The sequence below is a fragment of the Branchiostoma belcheri genome, unplaced genomic scaffold (assembly GCF_001625305.1).
Source record: "Branchiostoma belcheri isolate BF01 breed outbred unplaced genomic scaffold, Haploidv18h27 scaffold126, whole genome shotgun sequence".
Classification (NCBI taxonomy): domain Eukaryota; kingdom Metazoa; phylum Chordata; class Leptocardii; order Amphioxiformes; family Branchiostomatidae; genus Branchiostoma; species Branchiostoma belcheri.
In genome coordinates this window covers 354,158-372,589 of record NW_017802669.1, presented here as the reverse complement: position 1 = coordinate 372,589, position 18,432 = coordinate 354,158, and the positions used below count along the sequence as shown (strand labels likewise).

The 18,432-nt window shown below is 41.7% G+C and overlaps 1 protein-coding gene across 2 annotated transcripts in view; it reads right to left on the bottom strand.

Moving 5' to 3' along the window:
- Positions 1 to 18,401, bottom strand: part of LOC109463443 (serine/arginine repetitive matrix protein 1-like) — a 28,153-nt gene extending 9,752 nt beyond the window's left edge. Inside the window, exons 1-6 of one of the 2 annotated variants that reach the window (XM_019760264.1) lie at positions 18,207 to 18,401; positions 7,401 to 7,609; positions 6,090 to 6,256; positions 4,447 to 4,617; positions 3,396 to 3,553; positions 579 to 718 (exon numbers count right to left, since the gene is read on the bottom strand). In XM_019760264.1, coding sequence (XP_019615823.1) covers positions 579 to 718; positions 3,396 to 3,553; positions 4,447 to 4,617; positions 6,090 to 6,256; positions 7,401 to 7,609; positions 18,207 to 18,260 — 899 coding nt within the window. In that variant the 5' untranslated portion in view covers positions 18,261 to 18,401. Of the gene's footprint in view, positions 1 to 578; positions 719 to 3,395; positions 3,554 to 4,446; positions 4,618 to 6,089; positions 6,257 to 7,400; positions 7,610 to 13,520; positions 13,620 to 18,206 lie in introns of those variants that run through there. The other variant, XM_019760262.1, reaches the window with a different exon arrangement.
- Positions 18,402 to 18,432: the final 31 nt, after the last annotated feature.

The following is an 18,432-nucleotide window of genomic DNA, read 5'->3' as shown; positions in this document are numbered from 1 at the left end:
ACAAGACAAATACTTCTGCTGTTTCTCTACCCATCCAATTTGAAATGATTCAAATCATTCTGGAAATTTTGATACATATACAATAGTTTTATCATTGTGGTTTTTGTGGTAAAGTGTTTTTGTGACGCAGCAAAGTTACGACAAGCGAAAACCACCTTCCTACTTCTACTGCGAAGTTAAAATCCCTGCGAATATAAATGAATTTACAGCAGATCTCTAGCCGTTTTTCCGTCAATTGCAGGAAATTTGTGGAGTGTGATGGAAAAATTACTAAAACCAATCCGTCAACCTTCATGGTCAAAACTGACAAAAATCTTGAGTAAAAGCATAATAGCATCCAAAGGACCAACACTAACCACTCTCAACCCCATGATTTGCCCTCAATATGTTGGAAATTACGTTTTAAAAGGCTGAAAAATCCAAAATTTGCCCCTGGACTCCCTTAGATTGCGCACACTCTCCCTCCAGGTCAGATCATAAACCTGGGCTGACAGAAAAAGGTTTCGAGCTGCCTAGAGCCCTGATTTACAGTGTTTTGTCACCTCCTCAGAAGAAATGGATTTACGATATTTTGTCACCTTCTGTGATCTTCATCGCTGTCGTCTCCGTTGCCTTCGTCCTCGTCTCCCGTTGGAATGGCGAAGCGGATGGGTTCGGGCGCGGGTCTCCGCAAAAGCGGTACAGTCGGGGGCACTGGCGCCTGCCGCACCAAGATTTCCTGTCAACGGAAAAAAACGACTGTTAAAAACTATACCACAAGGAACGAACTACACATCAACAAAAAGAAACAAAACACTGATAAAATAAGCTGCACAACTTCATTTTTTGTGTGGGGAAAAGTATCAGAATAGGGTTGTGAGGCATAACGGCAGAGCATTGGGCTCAGAACCAAGATGTCCCGGGTTCGAATCCTGCCAAGTAACCAACCATGTGCCCTGGTCCAGTTTAAGGATTTTCCACTTTTATAAAAATGCAAAATTTTCAGGTGGCTCAGAAGCTACCCTTACATGTCAGGACTAAAACTAGATCAAACAGAGAATAGGGGAGTTTCAGCACCAACCAGGATAACAAAAGACCCCCTTCACAGCCTCTGGGAATTTCTCAGCTTCAGAAAGACTAGAAATGAATACACTAGTCTGGTTTCCTTAGCCTGGGTACCATCCTACTTCTATGCCGGGGCTCCCATAGTCGCTTCCCTAAGAAGTACTTCTTAGGGAAGCAACTATGGGAGCCCCGACATAGAAGTAGGATGGTACCCAGGCTATGGTTTCCTGGGTTAGGTAATGAGATATAGGTGGATTACGTGCAAAAAGACGACAACACTTCCCATGCTAAAAAATACTGTCAGAGATGAGCTCCAAAATGCCTACAAGTACCTAAAACGTAATACACAATTCTTACCATGTGCAAACAGTCTACATAGACATTATAATTAGTTTACAACTGATGTTTCCAGCTAGCACTAATTTGCAGGAGCGTTTAACATAAGATTACATTCTGAGAAAAAGAGATGAACTGGACACGAATTCTGAACAAGCGGTCAGCAAGGTGTGGCAGGGGTCACTTGACCACAATGGCCCGGCTGGTCAACACTGAGGCTGGACCTACAAAAGGCCGGAATTCTTCAGGTGGGCGTTCCCTGTTGTGCTATCAAACAGGCTGATGGATTGCAGCACTCAACCGTACACTCGCTGTGCAAACCTGCTAATAATCCCCCCGCATTTCCTCACAAAATCCCGCTATCTGGGCATATCTTCTGGTATAACCAAGCTGTATACACATCTTGCAAAAGAAACTTGAAAATAAACTCATTGTTGTTAGCAATTCTAGTATATTAAACTTTTTCAGCAGCTTAAAAAGCACAAAAGAAAATGGTAGATTGTTCTTATTACCTTATGACACGTTTTACTTTCGTGACTTCTATTTTACTTTAGTTTAGGCTCCCCAACATTTGAACTTCGTTAAACACACCATGTGTTAACAGTTAAGATTTAGCCAAATCCAGAAGTAACGTATGCAGCGATTAGTCCATTCAAATGACCATTTTTACACCTCTTCACCTGTGTATTTACCTTTTCTAGCTCCAAGCTACAATCCTCATGCTAGTAAGTATTTTGAGTGGTTTGATCGAACAATTTCATCTGATAGGTCCTTAACTATATCTCTTAACAGACAAAAATGTCCCAACAGGTTGATTTAAGACTCTCTCACAAAAATTTGAGACCTTACAGTGGTCCTACCACATTCCTTACTACATGCCCTGAGCTATTAATTAACTGCAAAAAAAAAATTGAAAAGCTACAGTATAGCCATGTCACCACTTTTGTTAGCAAAAAGCCAGTATAACTAGTAGTAGCTTTGCCTACAAGAATTCCTTCTAACTTTTCGAACACACAAATCTTGGGACTTGCAGCCACCTTATTCACACAAATTTGAGAGCAGGTATTTTGAAACATCTACTAACACATATGTAGTGCAACTGTATAATTTTTAAGCTGATATACTTTTTAATCAATAGCCTTCTCAGGATAGAGAGAATTGGGGGGAATTTGAAGAGCTAACAAGGATGACTTGCAAATCTTTTGGGACACGTTTCTGTTTACATGTTCACAGAACACAATATTCACCATAGAGTTAAAACTAAAGGGGCTGAAAGACAATTGATTCAATAACAGTAATGACAAGCTCACGAAAACTGAACATTTAAGTACTGTGAAAAAAAATCAGGAAAGTACTTGCACTACAGTTACACAAAGAAATTGTTACTCAAGCAACTGGATAGGTTTTGAAAACTGTCAATGTTTTAAGTAGCATCCTTTTCGTCAGTGACTCTGTAAAGTACTGTAATTCACTTTATATTCACAGTAGCAAAAAATTCGCAGTCTGAGAATATTGGGGGTGTTCACAGAACTATATGTGTTCACGGTGCAGAAAAAAAAGAAAGCCGGCAAATTAGTTGTTAGCAGTAATGATACGTTTGCGGTACAGAAGTGACAGGGAAAAACCGTTAACATAAAACTACTGCGAAAAAAAATCAGGACTTACAGTATACTTTGAAATGAAGACCAGTTGTTTCCATTCTTGCTCCTATATTATTAGTATTCTTTTGGAGACGAGTTAAGTATACACTATCTCTGCTCGGATTCGAACCCAAGACCATGCGATCCAGCAATTGATTCACCAACCAACTACACTTTACCCTTTCAAGATTTTTAAATGTTCCCATTATCAAAGACTCATGTTTTTCCAGCTTAGTTAACACGATTTCTCTTGGCATAGCTTTGTTGTCAAAAATTATAGCTCACTGAAAAACAGCCTACACATAATTGTGTATATATAGAATATATAATAGTGTATAAAAGTGCTGGTAAAAAATGAGGAACTGCAGTACTTACAGTTGTAGGTTCCTGCTGCCCTTCTGAACCATCCTGCTGTGGACTGCCCTGCTGCAGGTCTGACTGGGAGGGCAGGTCTTTGATCATCTGCTCCAGGTCAGGTGACCCTCGGGGAGGGGGCGGTGGCTCTCCCTCTCCATACAGCCTTGTCATCTTAGCTGCAGGACAAACACAACCACGGCTTGATGACCACCGTTTGTTTTAAGACAACTGCCGCATAATCCTACTTAATTGCGTGCTGATCGCTTCTCCGCATGTCTTAAAGGCATCCAGTGCAGTTTTTAGAGCTTGAAAACCCGATTTTTCAAAGCCAATATTCTAGTCATTTATCTACATACTGAGCTGAAAACCACACTATCCCAATGTATATTGACCCTTATGGAGCAAAAATTACCAAAATTCTGACGGAAAATGGTTACTGGAGTGGCCCTGGTATGATTTTTAGGGTACCTCCCAGAAAATAAAAGACTCATCTTGGGGCTTGTTTCTGCAGTTTTACAAGCCCAACGTATGAAATACTGATACAAATGTGCTAATGAATGTGAAGCAGTATGTGTCAATATCACAAAGATTGCCTTATTCAGAATATATCCAGTTTTGCTGCCCTGAAATATGCACTGGATACCTTTAATAATATTCTGAGGGATTCTTTCTGATGCTAACCCGAGGCTTTTGTTTGCTTGTGTTCAGACAACGCCTGGATGAATTAGTAATGTATTCTGTAGTGTGTACATGATGGATGGTGGACAGGGCAAATACAGATTTGGGTGGATGAAATCTTCCTTGCAGAAAATTACCCAAACATTTGTCCTGCTTCAGGCTCCTTCTCTCAAATCTGCGCTGGCTATGTCTCAAGTTGAACGAAAAAGAAAGCTAGGCAAACTACCTGAAGATTCTGGTAACAAAATAGCTGCAAACCACAGTTGAATTTTCAAAACATTTCAATTTTATGAGTCTAAAACATATCATTTTACTGAGTCTAATAAGGCCTTTATGATACAGTACAGTTGAATGTAATAATTTTTTTCATCTTAGTAACTGCAGAACTCACCTAGAGACTTGTCAGTCTGGTCCTGGCTGCTGAGGATCTCTTGGATGATTCGATCTGTGTCTTCCGCGTCTTCGTCTTTCGCGCCGCGGCCGCGGGGCACCCACGTGGACGTGTTGTGTGTCGCCACTCCGCTCGGAGGACGCTCTGACGGCGAGTATTTCTCTCCTAAAACTGAGGACGCAAAGAAAATGAATGTTTCGAAATTGGTGCGTCGTCCTTAGTGAGAACAAATAGACAGCGTAGCAAAGTCCAGTATGAAGATAAGGAATTGTATCTACTCAGTGGGTTTATCTTTTAATACATGATAAGGCAGATAAATCTTTGGCCAATCTGAGTGGAGAAGGCTTTACAATAAAGGAGAATTCACTCATTCTAGCAGACTGTGATGCTGTAAGGACTCTAAAGGTTCTAGCAGTCAGAGAAAGACCTCTATTCAAGAAGTACTATATTATATCTTGAAATGTTCACCATATTTCTAAGCCTGTGGTTTTCATGGTGTTTTGCCACTGCAAATTTATCAAACCCGAAAACACCAATGCCGTCTTTTACATTTTTTTGCGAGTATTCTGAAAAATACTGTAGACTTCACTTTTACTGTGCTGCAAAATATGGGTCCAATAAACATGAAATTAGGATAACTTCTACTTTACTGTGCCTTTCAGTAAATCTTGAAAACATGCCCCCCCTCCCCTTCTAGAATTTCTAGCCCCACATTTGGCTTTTGCTATTTGTAATAATGCCAGGCAGGGCACAAAAGTCAGGTATGTGAAAGTTTGAACTGTTGGAACCTCTGAGTGTTCGTAGTGGGCTACAAGAGGCCCAGATGGGGTACTGAATCTCTCTGTCTTAGTAACACTTAGGCTACACCTTTTAGCAGAGGGGTACTCGAGCGCCCACTGTACCATACAACTGAGTGACTTAAAATACAAGATGGATGCCAGGACTCTTCAGCATACAAATAAAGAAAGAAAGGAAGAGAAGGGAGGAGCCTCTTTAGCCCATCTCACCAAAGCAACTATCTGTACATCAAAGTGACTTAACAAACAAGACAAGAAAAGCACAATTTGACTTAAAAAGCTGTGCATACACTTTGGTTAACAATCCACTGGGCTCAAAATACCAGGTGAATATTTTGGAGTCATATGACACCTAAGTTAGGACTGTGACTAGATATTTGTGTATTTTCACATACGCAAAGGTACAAATGTACAGTAGCATACTGAATAAAAATGTCTGAAATAATAGTAAAACTATTATTTGTCTAACACTCTAAGGATAGCTATTGAATTTCAGAATCAATCTCTGAACTTCAGAGAGGTAGCAACTTTTCAGTTTTCAGTTCAGCTGACAATCTTTTCTATTTCCAAATCTTTTCTGTGCAAACCTATTCCCAAATATAAATTTCCAGCCCTGATCCAAGAAAGACAGAGACCTGGTATACTGTAATTTCCCATTTTCTTGTGGTACATTACATTCGCGGTTTTCAGTCACTTCCATACTGCAAACTTACTGTTATCAAATAATTCATTGACAGCTTTTTCTGCACCTACTACTGCCACCGCGAATATATAGTTCCGTGAACACGACCATTTTTTTTCAACTGTGAAATTTTGCGACAGCGAGTATGAAGTAAATTACAGTACCTGCTATCAGCCCCCCTGGTGCCCTCGGTGGAGGGGGTTGTTCGCGACTGTCCTTCCGTTGCGGAGGGGGCGGCACCCCCCTCCCGCTCCATGGCCGCCTACCGCTCTGCGGGCGCTGTCTCTCGCTCTGCTGTCTGATCAGCTCCGGGATGGACGTCTGACTCCCCCTGGACAAGCAAACGTGTTAGCCCCGGCCTTTCAAACGTTGTCACCGCCAAACAACCCACCTGTCCTGCACGGTTAGCTCTACGCGACATTTCCCTATCATAATATTCCCACAAGGGGAGGGGCTGGTGAAAATTTAACACCATCTTTTGGAGAGTCCCTGACAGTGGGCAAAGACTGGGGGGAGTGACCGTTTGCACAAGGGGGTGACGGTTGCGTGGAAGTGTTTGCATGGCACCTCACTTCTAACCAGAGGGCAAACACGACAGGTTAACCCGTACATGTACCTGTGCTATCCAACCCTCGGGCCTAGGAAAAAGAATGTTGTGCTTCCTGTTTCCCAACCCTAGAAAAAAATGCCGACTCTAGCCTTCTTTTTTGTGTGAACCCCTGCAAGGGGTATATCTTTTTCAACCTTGTTAAACTGTATAAGTTGGATCACTAGAGATCACACAAAAAAAGATAATCCCTACCAACTGACCCTAAATTTTTTAGGACTGAAACAGGAAACATAACATTTTTTTCCCTAGGCCTAAGAAAGATGATTTGTGTGTGGTTAATAAATGGACCTGACAAAACACACCGTGGGTAAAACTAACCGATTAGTTGATCTACAAACTAATACACAAGTCTAAACTATGACGGGACCTTAATTCTTCTGGGTTGATTTTGAGAACAGACTATATTAACAGGGCTCGAAATACTTTCTCTGCAAAGTACATGGGCCAGTGCAGGTTAGGTACAGGTAGACACCAGAAATACCTGCACAGCTCCAATTTTACCTGCACTAACCTGCATATACCCAGTACATGGACCAGTGCAGGTTAGGTGCAGGTAGACATCAAAAATACCTGCACAGCTCCAATTTTACCTGTACTGTGATATTTCCAGCCCTGATATATGTATGCAGAGACCCCAAACACTTACAGGTGGTTCCAGGAAGTTATAGGGAATTACCTAGAACTGAGATTGGTCAAATTCTTCCTCCTTACTTATTCCTCCTTACTTATTCAAGTGTTGTTACAAAAAAGCTCAGTGAACCCCAAAGAATATCTTGGTTACCACTGACACTCTAATGTTGAAGTATAAATTCGGTGTAAATATGTCACAGTAGATAGAGGGGAAATCTATGTCTTGTTTTCTTACCATGCAGTTTTCTGATATGTGATTCCGGCCAGGGGTGGTTCTGTGTCGATCTGTTGGTACGGCGTGCTTCCCGGCTGTCTACCTGAGGACCGGCGTCGCCTGGCGCTACCGGCCCGCAGTGTTCTCGGGTCCTGGGCGCCCATGGTGTACACGTTGGGTCGGACCTGGTCCAGTCGAGACAGTGACGCGCCGGATGCCCGCATCCAGTCCTAGAGTAACATAGATAAAATCCGCCATCTTAAAATAAAAATGTTTTTTTTTAAATATTCCAACATTTCACAAGACATATTGTGACGACACACTCATTTTTAATTTTATACCACCACCAACGCAGACAAATGCACAGACAACAGACATACTCTTTTTCACCTGAGCGAAGAGAGGAAGTTTGTGTAAAGTGCCTTTCCCAAGGACACAATATCGGTGGCATGGTAGGACTCGAACTCAGGACCTCTTGGTTCGGAGCCAAATACTCTGTCATTACGCCACAGGACCCCACTTTCAAAATGTTTGAATGAGTTCTTTAGAGGAGCAAAAAACAATACATGTACAATAACCAACAATATTACATAAAATTATTGCTTATTAACACTTCTATACCAAAGACACTTTACCTGTGGTATAGTAAAAGTCTTGCAGGCATAGGTTGAAGAGTGGAAATGGTATTTTGTGCCTTGCAAAAACATTTTCCGCCTAGCCTTTCTTTCCAAGATCAAGCAACGACAAGTCTAACTTTTCAAAAAACCGCCTTGCATACAATTACAAAGGGATAAAAATCAGATGGCCTATTCGCATGTGACACTTGTATTACCGAATACTAATTGGCTAATACAGGTATACAGAAGTGAAGGAATCTGTAGCCAGAGCTACTGGTGCATGAAAACGCTGTGGCAACTACTTCATAATTTACACCCAGGCCACATATATTATTCAAACGTAGAACAATACAATTCACGCACTGTGTGAGCTATCACAAAGGAAGACATCACAGACTATTACAAAACCAATTTCAAAAGAATATTTGATAAATATTTATGAGAGCGGCTCACAGACTGATATAGTGGTAGCCTTTCACTGACACTAAATTTGGATTCCTTTTACGAAACCTCATTTGACATTTGTGGGGGATGTATAAATGACACCGTCAAATCTCTTAACAATGATGGTCAGATGGGTTATATTTATACTGTATAATGGCAGATGACCTTAAAACTGAGGCCTTATGTTTTAAAGATGCTGCTTCTAAAATTTTTTAGTGATACATATCCCATTTACCTGCTTTTAATATACCTACAGTGTACACATCTATTTCAAAATGTATTTCTACACCATTTAAAATTGTTCTAAAATTGTTCAGGACAGCAAAACTGGATCTTCAAATTCAATTTTCTTGTCTTTCTTTTCTCGATCATGACAGTAGTAAGTTAAAGTAAATCTTATCCCATAGCATACCAATATCTGTGAAGCTATTTGTGGGTGGTACCCAAAAACTATAGAGGTGCTTCAGCACTTTTATTTTGGGGCTATTTCAAATGCTTTAACTTTTAAGTACTTAAAAGTGACAAAGATGACAAAGATTACCTGTTAAGAAATGGCAGCAAATGTCAATAACAGAAAGATTTCTGCATCCAGTTTATTTTTTCGTTTTGAATCCCTAATTTAGTAAAATTGCATTGGATGCAATCCTTCCAACAGAAACTAGGGCAGAACCTTTCCTTTTGCTAAATGGCTTCAACTGCCTCTAATAACCTGTGATACCTGATACCTTCTCCCAACCATCCCCCATAGAGTTCTTGTCAAAAGGTGTAACCACAAATTCATAATGTACTGCTCTTCTAAAAGTAAAAGTTCTACAGACAACTCAGGAACCGAGGTTAAACCCCGGGAATCCATTCCATTTTCTTGAGAAAAGCTTCTTTGCAGGAAAACAAGGACTTATACTTCTGATTTTTGGATGTGTTTTGTGAACCCTGCTAACCCCAGCAAGGGTAAGCCCATGTGGCGGAGACTATCCCAAGGAATGTGACCTCTTTACTCCTAGCCCACCCCAAATGAATACCCACTTTAGTTCTGGGGTCTGCTCTGAGCCACATTACTGTAAATTCACTTTGTGTTTGCAGTAGTGAAAATTTCTAGTCTGAGAATAATGGACATGTTTACGGAATTTTATGGTCACCGTGGTGACAGGCGCAGGAAAAAAGAAAGCGAAATGCTGCGAATCATTGGATAATGGTAATAAGATCATGGTACAGAAGTGGCCGCGAAAAGCTGTGACCATAAAATTACCGCAAAAAAAATCAGGAATTACAGTATTATGAGCTGGCGTGCCACTAATCTCCAAGCAGATATGTGGGTTTTGTAAGTCTTTCTTCTAAAAACAAGCAGCATAAATAATACATTTCCAACCGAGGGGACTCGAGTTATTGGTTGACAGTCGTATAGAGTACGATGTACAACATGCCACAAACATTTGAGGAAAATATAAATCTAGCCAAGCCCATCATGTATCAGGTACCTAACTACAAGGCCAAAGTGCAGCATACACATAATTTTGCCAAGCAAGGCTTACCTGGCCTGATGCCCCCCAAAAATCAAAATCAGACTTGGAATACTGTAAATCACTTTCTGAGAAAAATGGACACGTTTGTGGAACTATATGTTTGCGGTGGCAGAAGGTGCAGAAGAAAGAAAGTTGGTGAATTATTTTTTCGCGATAATTTGCTAAGATAAAAGAAGTACAGTCAAACCTGCCTATAGTGGTCACTCAAGGGACTGGCCAAATTTGACCACTATGGCCAGGTGACCACTATAGAGAAACAGCCGGTTAATTGACCCCCCCCCCCAAAAAAGGGACACATGCTTTGAGTACCAACAGTGATGTCTTTATTCTGAAACATATGAATACATACATTTGCAAAGGTAAACCCCTTTTATATGTACATGTGTTAGTTCAATAATTTGTTGTTCTTTTGCTTTAGTTGTACTTTATTTTGTACTTGCTTGAAAAAAAAAAGAAATACAGAAATATTGCATGGAAACATTAACTTGACATCAAAGATACATACACTCAACATATTCAGTTAATCTATTCTGGGACAATGAAACCATTCACATAATTTAAAACATACAAAATCACTGGTTGTCATTTACTGTTCTTGTGTACATACTAGTACTACATGTGGCTAAAGAAAGAAAGCAAATCAAGCAACAAACTTTCAACTCCAAACAAATTTCTATCGACTGCAAAATCATTTAATCTAAGCTCAGCTTTCGACGATCTCTTCTCACTCTCTCTGCCAGTCGAATCACTTCCACCTTTTGGAATAAGTTTGGCGTCCGTCTTTCCGCTTTCGCCATCGTTTCTCCGCAATCGCCACGTTACTAGTAGTCGTTGTTGTTAGTCGAAAAGTGGAAGAGAACGACATCGCCATGTTTTTGTTCTTTGGTGAACACTTGCTTCGCGCGACCGACATACGCCACAGCGAATTCCAACCACGTAAATAAGTTATTTTGTACCAAGATGCTGTCTATTTAGTTAACAGCAAAATAATTGTTCGTCAGTTGCCAGTTACTTTCCGTTTTTGGTCGTTTTTGAACATGAAAACTCTCCTTTGTTTACGGCTTGGGTTTCTCCCCGTGTGGGTTGTCTGCCTCTACCATTATGCCAATGTGGTAGTCAACAGAAAATTTTCTCCTTTCAGACTTATATCTTTTCTAAAATATCCACTACAGTGTTAAATTTACATCTAAAATTAATTGTAGTAATGTATTTCAAATGTTTTCATAATGTAATTACGTCATTTGACGCTAATGAAGTTAAATAAAACTCGGTGTATCTACCTCCATAACAGTGGAGTCTTCCGATGACCCCAATTGACCTCCCTCTGCAGCTAACATGCGCCATCTTGGAAAAATACGAAACGCATTTTCGAACCAAATTTCTTTAATTATGCCCATGAAAAACGGAAGCTATGCACATATCTACGCATTTCAAGGAATCGAGAAACCAAATATGGATATTCTTAAGTTTTTTTGTAAAGATAATTTGCCGTAATCTTCGCCGAGAGGCCGAGTCCATTGAAGCTCCATGCGGCACGCACGGCACTGGTGTTGGGGAAAACGCAGATATCAAAGACACCCGCGACCGCAGAAACTTCGTGTCAAAAGTCAGTTTTCCTTTATTTCATACACATATGGAGTATAATTTTCAGTTCACATTTTAGTAATGTAGCGATCGGAAAATTATCACAAGGCTCATAACGGTCGTAGCCCGAGGTGGGGTGGTGTTACGGCCGTGGTGCTTAGCGGGTTACGGCCAGCCGCGACCGCTATCGGCGGTGTTGACATGCAGGCGGGACCGGAATGGGGTGACCGCTGACCGCGTTGAACAGTGACCGCTATAGACACGATTCTTAATGCTTACGTCAATGGGAAAAATTGAAGGGACCGGCAAAAACTGACCGCTATGGCCGAGTGACCACTATACAAAGGTGACCGCTAGTACAGGTTTGACTGTAATTTACAGTAGCTTTATAAGTTTTCTCTACAGCATACAGCATTGAAGTTTATCCCAGCCAAACCTCTAATTTATTGGGAACTTTTGAACATCAGAGCTTTCATTAGGAGGCAAATAGAATCCTTGTGTGTGTGTGCCAGTCCCCTACTGTGCCAGGGCCAGCAGAGTTCTCTCACAAGGACTTTCTTTCAGGAACAGGAGAAACCCATGGGGGATATCCCCTTCTGATGAGGATCACAGAAAGAAAGTAGCCTCCTTTGCAGGCATTTTGGGGGCATTTTTTTTGGGGGGGGGGGAGGCAGTTTGCTTATATCACACACACTTAGGCCTCGGAAGAAAATGTTGTGTTTCCTGTTTCAGTCCTGAAAAAATTATGGTCAGTAGGTAGGGATTATCCTTTTCTTTCTTCCTTTTTGTGGACCAGACATCTCTAGTGATCCAACTTATACACTACAGTTTAACAAAGTAAAACTTGCATGAGGACACTCACACTTGTATTTTAAAAGTTGGAAAACCGATTGTACAACGTTTTATCACTCAAGTGTCAGATCATGGAGCTAGAAATGGTTGATAAGCTCAAAAAATTATGTTCCTTGCAGGGGTCCACTAAAAAAAGGGGCTATGCTCAGCAGTTTTTTCTAGGGTCAGTTGGGAAAACAGGAAATACAAAAAATTTTTCCTAGGCCTTACTGCCCTTAGATAAGTTAGAACTCTGCATACTAATAGGGAAGGTGCCCAGAGTTCTAAGCCTGCAAAGGAGGCTAAAAAGAAAGGTGGTCAGGGCAAATTCCTCTACTAAAGCCCTACATAACAAAAGAAGACCAATTGGTTACCATGCCACCATAATGTGCAGTGTGGTATGACTAGCAAATCTAGTGAGGTTGGAATGAGGCATCCTTGGGAATCGGATATGTTTGGATAACTGAAAATGACTGGTAGGATTTGCGTGGCCTCTTTCAATCCACGCCTGTGAAGCAAGGTGGGAAAACAATGGGGTTTATCGTGCTCCGCATCTATTGTGCTAAAGGTCAGCAGCGGTTGTGGGCTAAATTACTATACTAGCAACTACTTACTACTGCATGTAGTAAGAGAAACGTGGTCGGAAATACTGTACAACTGTTAGCGAGTTGGGCTTTGGGATGGAAGATTTTGGTACAATTGTTCAAAATTTGACTTTCTCTCATCTTGAGCTCTAGGAATTCTTACTTTCTTTTGAAATATTTTCACAACTTTTGAATTTCACAATCTTTTCTTTTTTGCTACTAACAACAACAACCGCAATACAATTTTGGTAGCATATCCTACCTAACGGTTAACTTTTAAGTCAGTCGAGGATATATTTTCAAGGTTTGCGTGTAACTCTCAGATATTATCACATATAGCAAGCGTTTCATGAGCATGACTGCTTCTGTACTGAAGCAATGCTAAGGAAAAGAAACACATCACAAGGCAAGGTATTGCATTAGGTACTATTCACACACACATGCATGTGTTAAACATTGCAGAACAGTTTAGGGGGAGGGCCGGTACATTATTCCCCTTGATGTGAAGGAGAACACTTATCCTGATGGCTTTATAAGTAGTATTTACATAATAATACCCACCCTGCACACGACCAGACGCTGCGCATGGCTATCCTTACTGAAGCTCAGCTGATCTGGGTAGGCATATCTGAACATGGCGTGGTCCTATCACAGGCCACCAGGCTGAGACATCCCCTGAGAACTCTCACACCCTTACACAAATCTCATTCTCAGACCTCCTCTTTTCCTAACTGCCATCTTGCCAACCCTTGCTGGGCCCATTCACCCGAGCCAACATGTTCCCAGCTATGATGACAGTATCTGGGGCAACAAAGTACGAAACAATACCGGGGCAGGTTTGTCCAACCAAGCCCCGCCCTCAAACAAAGGGGCCCACGCCGGTAAGGCATGATTAGATTGACTTTGGCCTTTTCTTCGGCCTGGAAATAAAAACCCGCGACCACGGGGTAGGAACCGATGAATGGCGCCCGGGCACTCCCGTGTTTGTCCGAGCCCATCGCTCCGACCAATGGAGGCGGGTCGGGTGGTGGCCACGCTCGCTGGCAATGAAAAGCGGCGCATTCTGGTTCCCACACACGGGAAGGACGCGGAACCAACTTTTATCCCGGCCTCCAATCGCGTACAGGTGTTTGGGCTGCTCTGTTTGAACAGGCCTAGGCACACAGCCATTCCAACAGGTGGATACCATCAAAGGTGTTACCACTGATAACACGTAGCCTCCAGATATGACGTTTTACCTGGACTGCTCTCACCCCAGTTCAGCCACATTCCTCCTTACCATTCAACCATGAAAACATCACTACATACCTGCCACTCCCCTGGAAAAAAAAAAGGATCTTCCAAGTATTTTCTGAGCCTTGAGCGAAATCGCACTGACAGGAAGCAATCTTACCTTGAAAGAACTCTTTCAAGTAGACACTTCGTCTACTTAGATAAAGAACGGTTTAATTTCGTTACCTTGCTAATTGGAAGCTAAGAGGCACTCTAGTCGGAAGGGATTAGAGGAAAAGCCGAGTTTGAACTCAAGTTAAGGGCAAGTCGTCTGATGTTTCTGATGTATTTAGAAGTCAGCATTGTGCCGTGTTTAACTCAATGAGCTGGAAAAATGATGAACATTTTTGTCCACACAGGTCAAGTTACGGCAGTTCTAAACTGGTCTCAACTGTCAGCAGATTGTGTTCTGTAAACACAGCGCTTTTGAGTCTTTCCCTCCTCAGTTATCTCCTATACCAACAGACTTCGTTAAACATCTATTAAAGCCTTTGTACCCAAGGGTGGCAAAACCCTGGCTTATCACCTGCTATTATCAGGGTGGAAAAAAGGCGGGAAAATCAGCGAGTGGGCGTGGCTTTGTTTGAATGGTGTGAAGACTGTTGTGGACAGGTATGCATGATTTTACAAAAATGGCTTGTGGTTTGCAGAAGCTACATGAAGTATGACTGCAACTTTATGATAGGCAAATGTTTTTTTTATTATGGGAATAAACTGTTTCGCCATTTCTTGTCAATTGTCGTTCTGAGTAAGTCCAAATAAAAGACTGTAAATTGTACTACGACACATAATCACTGACCAAGTCATTTACTTCACTACTCGTAGTATTTTACCTGTAAGGTATGATTTATCTGACACTGGTAAGTTTGAAAACAGCACACAGTTCAAATATTTTTTTCTAGTTTTGCAAAACTTACAGGTAAACAAATTCGTGTATCTATTTTTAATTTACAAAGGAAGATATCGAATTACAACTTCACATCTTTAACTATCATGACAGAGAAAAATGGAAATATGTTGTACTCAACTCTCCACAGTTACTGTAAATCATTTCATATTTGCAGTATCATACTATCAAAATTTTGTGGTCTGAGAAAAATGGACATGTTCGTGGAACTACTAGTGTAGGTGGCAGGTGCAGACTGCAGAAGAAAGAATGTCAGCAAATTATATGTGTTTACAGTAATGATAAATTTGTGGCACAGAAGTGCAGGAATATAAAAGTACTGAGAAAAAATTGTGACTTACAGTAACCTAAAAGACAATCAAATGTGGGCTGGGCACATAGAGATACCTGATACCTATGGGACTACCAGATTAACTGGCCCACCCAGATTTTTCCATGATTGTTTCCATGTCAGTCAGTATGCAAAAATCAGTACCCACTTCCACCACAATTATCAAATCGATACTACCCAGCCCTTCTATACTGTCTTATCACATCTTTTACCTATCTCACAACTTCTGAGATGACCAAAGTCTCCTCTTCTTCCTTGCCACCCAAGGTTGTTTAAGAAAAGGGGTGTGTCCTGAGATGTGGGGCTGCACTAGGTGGTGACACAATAGGAGCTGGCATGCTGGCAAGGACAGGAGATCAGCTCTCCTGCTGGTTATGAGATCCAGATGCATGGAGGTAGATTCAACCAAATGGGGGAGACCTGTCACTGAATTGCCAAGTAGATTTCTTGAGCAACTGATTTTCTGCGTTAAAAGTGACAACAACTACCGAAGTCCTCGCGTGGCAATGACAAAGTTTTAAACTCGCCTATTGGTGCCCACAAAGCATTGGATCAATATTTTCTCTCACTCAATCCAGGATCAATATTTAAAACCTCAATATTGATGTCTGTGAAGAATTTATCAAATAATCATGATTTTGGAACCATCATTCTCTGCTGAATTGGGCGATTTGGGGCTTCCCAATCCTCACTCTGAGTCTGACTGAGTTTGGGCTTGACTTCCTTCCATTTTTGTACCGAGCTGTGAAGAAACCTGTGTTCTAGCCAGCTTCTGTCTTTCTGTCATTTGATGAAATTTTGTGGCTCACAATGGTCATCCTTGACGGACAAAAATCGGTATTTACTAATTTAGGGATATGGAAACAGATGTCATCCAACTAAGCTTAGTCTACCAGCAAAACTTACCCCTCAAAATGCAGGAAATAGTCTATCAGAGGGTCAAGATTTCACAATTTTAGCATGCCCAGGGACAGTTTAAATCTGTATTTATCAAATTATAGTACGCTGTGGTAAACTATGCAGCAAACTGACCTCATTATTGTTTACAAGGGACCTTAGCCAAAGAAACGACCTGCCCCAACCAGGTAAAGAAATTCTCTTCCCTTGGGGCTGCCTTCTCTTTGTTAGTGAACAAGAGAGGGGCGTGTCCCGGTATGCAGCTAGCTTTGTGGTCTTGTATCTAGGCATTCTCGAGCTGGCTCTATTAAAAACGGCCTGTGTACCGTGTCCCCTACATCCAACATTTAGAAAAAAAGTATGAGGCAACTGTGTGTTAAAAACCTTGCTAAGTTTTACTTGTAGTTTCATAAAGGAATCTTAACTCCCTGTACACATTTATATCATATGCGTGCAAGGCTTGTGTTCATCGTAATTTGTTGAACCTTGATTTATTTATACCTCAGGACAAGGCCTTGTGTGTTTACATTGAAGGACAGCAATATCTTGTCATTGTATCATCTCCAAGCTCATCCTCAGTGGCAAAATCATAACTGGTTGCCAAGTGTTGGTCAGGCAGATGGCAAAAATTGTTTCAAGTGCCATGATTTTGCCAGAGAAGTATCTGCTTCAAGACAAGTCATTAAAAAGGAAAATACATGCAAATAAAGATATTAAAAAGATTAAGTTGACACTGTTTTATTTCAAGAATCCACTTGTAAGGGGAGCCTGCATGCCCTTTTTCGTAAGGTGTAATCAGGCCTTTTTACTAATTTTAGTCTTCGTAATCCGTAGGCAGCCTCCCAAAAAAATCAACGTAATTGGTACTCAGTACATTAGCCGCAAAATGTGAAGTCGTACTCATTCTGACAATTTAACGTAATTCGTAATCGGCAGCGAAAATTTGGAGTAACCCCTAATCACTACCACCCCATGCAGGCCCTCTTGTAAAGCACACAAAATTATGTACAAGCTGGCCACTCAAATTCCACATAGGTAGGAATTCTACCACCCTCCACTAAGCCTTAAATCAGGGATAAAATCCTCAGTCAACCTCCTGAACCTGAACTTTGCTTCTGGCTTGTTGCCAAGGACGTTTTACCCCAGCCAAGATGGTCACATATGGGGAACCAACTTGCAACCACTGCGGGCTTGTGTCCAGGGGGGAGTTGGCCACTACTCCCTGAGGGGTCAAGCCTGCATTCCTGAGCTGACCAAGCCGGTCAGGAGCGGTCATGTGGTCAGTTTGAGGCGGGAAAAAAACGAGGAATCCTGCCTAGTGCTCATTTGAAGTCAACCATATCGTCAGGACTATTTCAACAATAGCACAGAACGCAAATTAACAGTCCACACAAAACATTTTGCATGCAATTTGGAACTGAACGACGGTGGGAATATTACGTTTGTACGTGGGGTTGACTGTATGGGACGTGCTTTTTTGGGTGCATGCATACGTGGAGTGGGGCTTCTTGTGGTGTTATATGATACCTCGGCCGTGTCCAGGCCTGGTCACAGCCCGTCCCACAACTGAAACACAGACCGCCACGAAAATTCAAACCACGCAAGCTAGCCATTTTAGCATCATCCGTGGCTGTGTCTCGCTGCAAAATATTTAGAAACCTAAGCCGAAAATAAAGAGGGGGTCGCGGATGTTTGGCGGTTAAAAGAAAGCGGGATTGGAGAAGGAAAATGCGATGCAATCGTCGTCTTCGCGCGAGCAAAAATTTGGCGAAGTTTCAACGAAATGCACGTCCAACCAGCTAGAGCGCAGAGGTCAGTCATAACTTTTCTCCCAACTTACCCGTCTCGCCGCCGACGCTCTTCCCTCGGCGTAAACATCGTCCCCGGCTTCCATTGATTCTATTGGACGGAATCTGAGCCAAAAGAACAATTCTTTACGGGGTTTTCACCGCATTGTTGCAGAACTTGCTCGGGACAGGCGCTCGGTCCAAAGTTCTTCGGCCGCCATTATTGAAAGATTACCTGATGATTGGCAACATTCCAAAAAATCAAAGCTCACGTCTGAT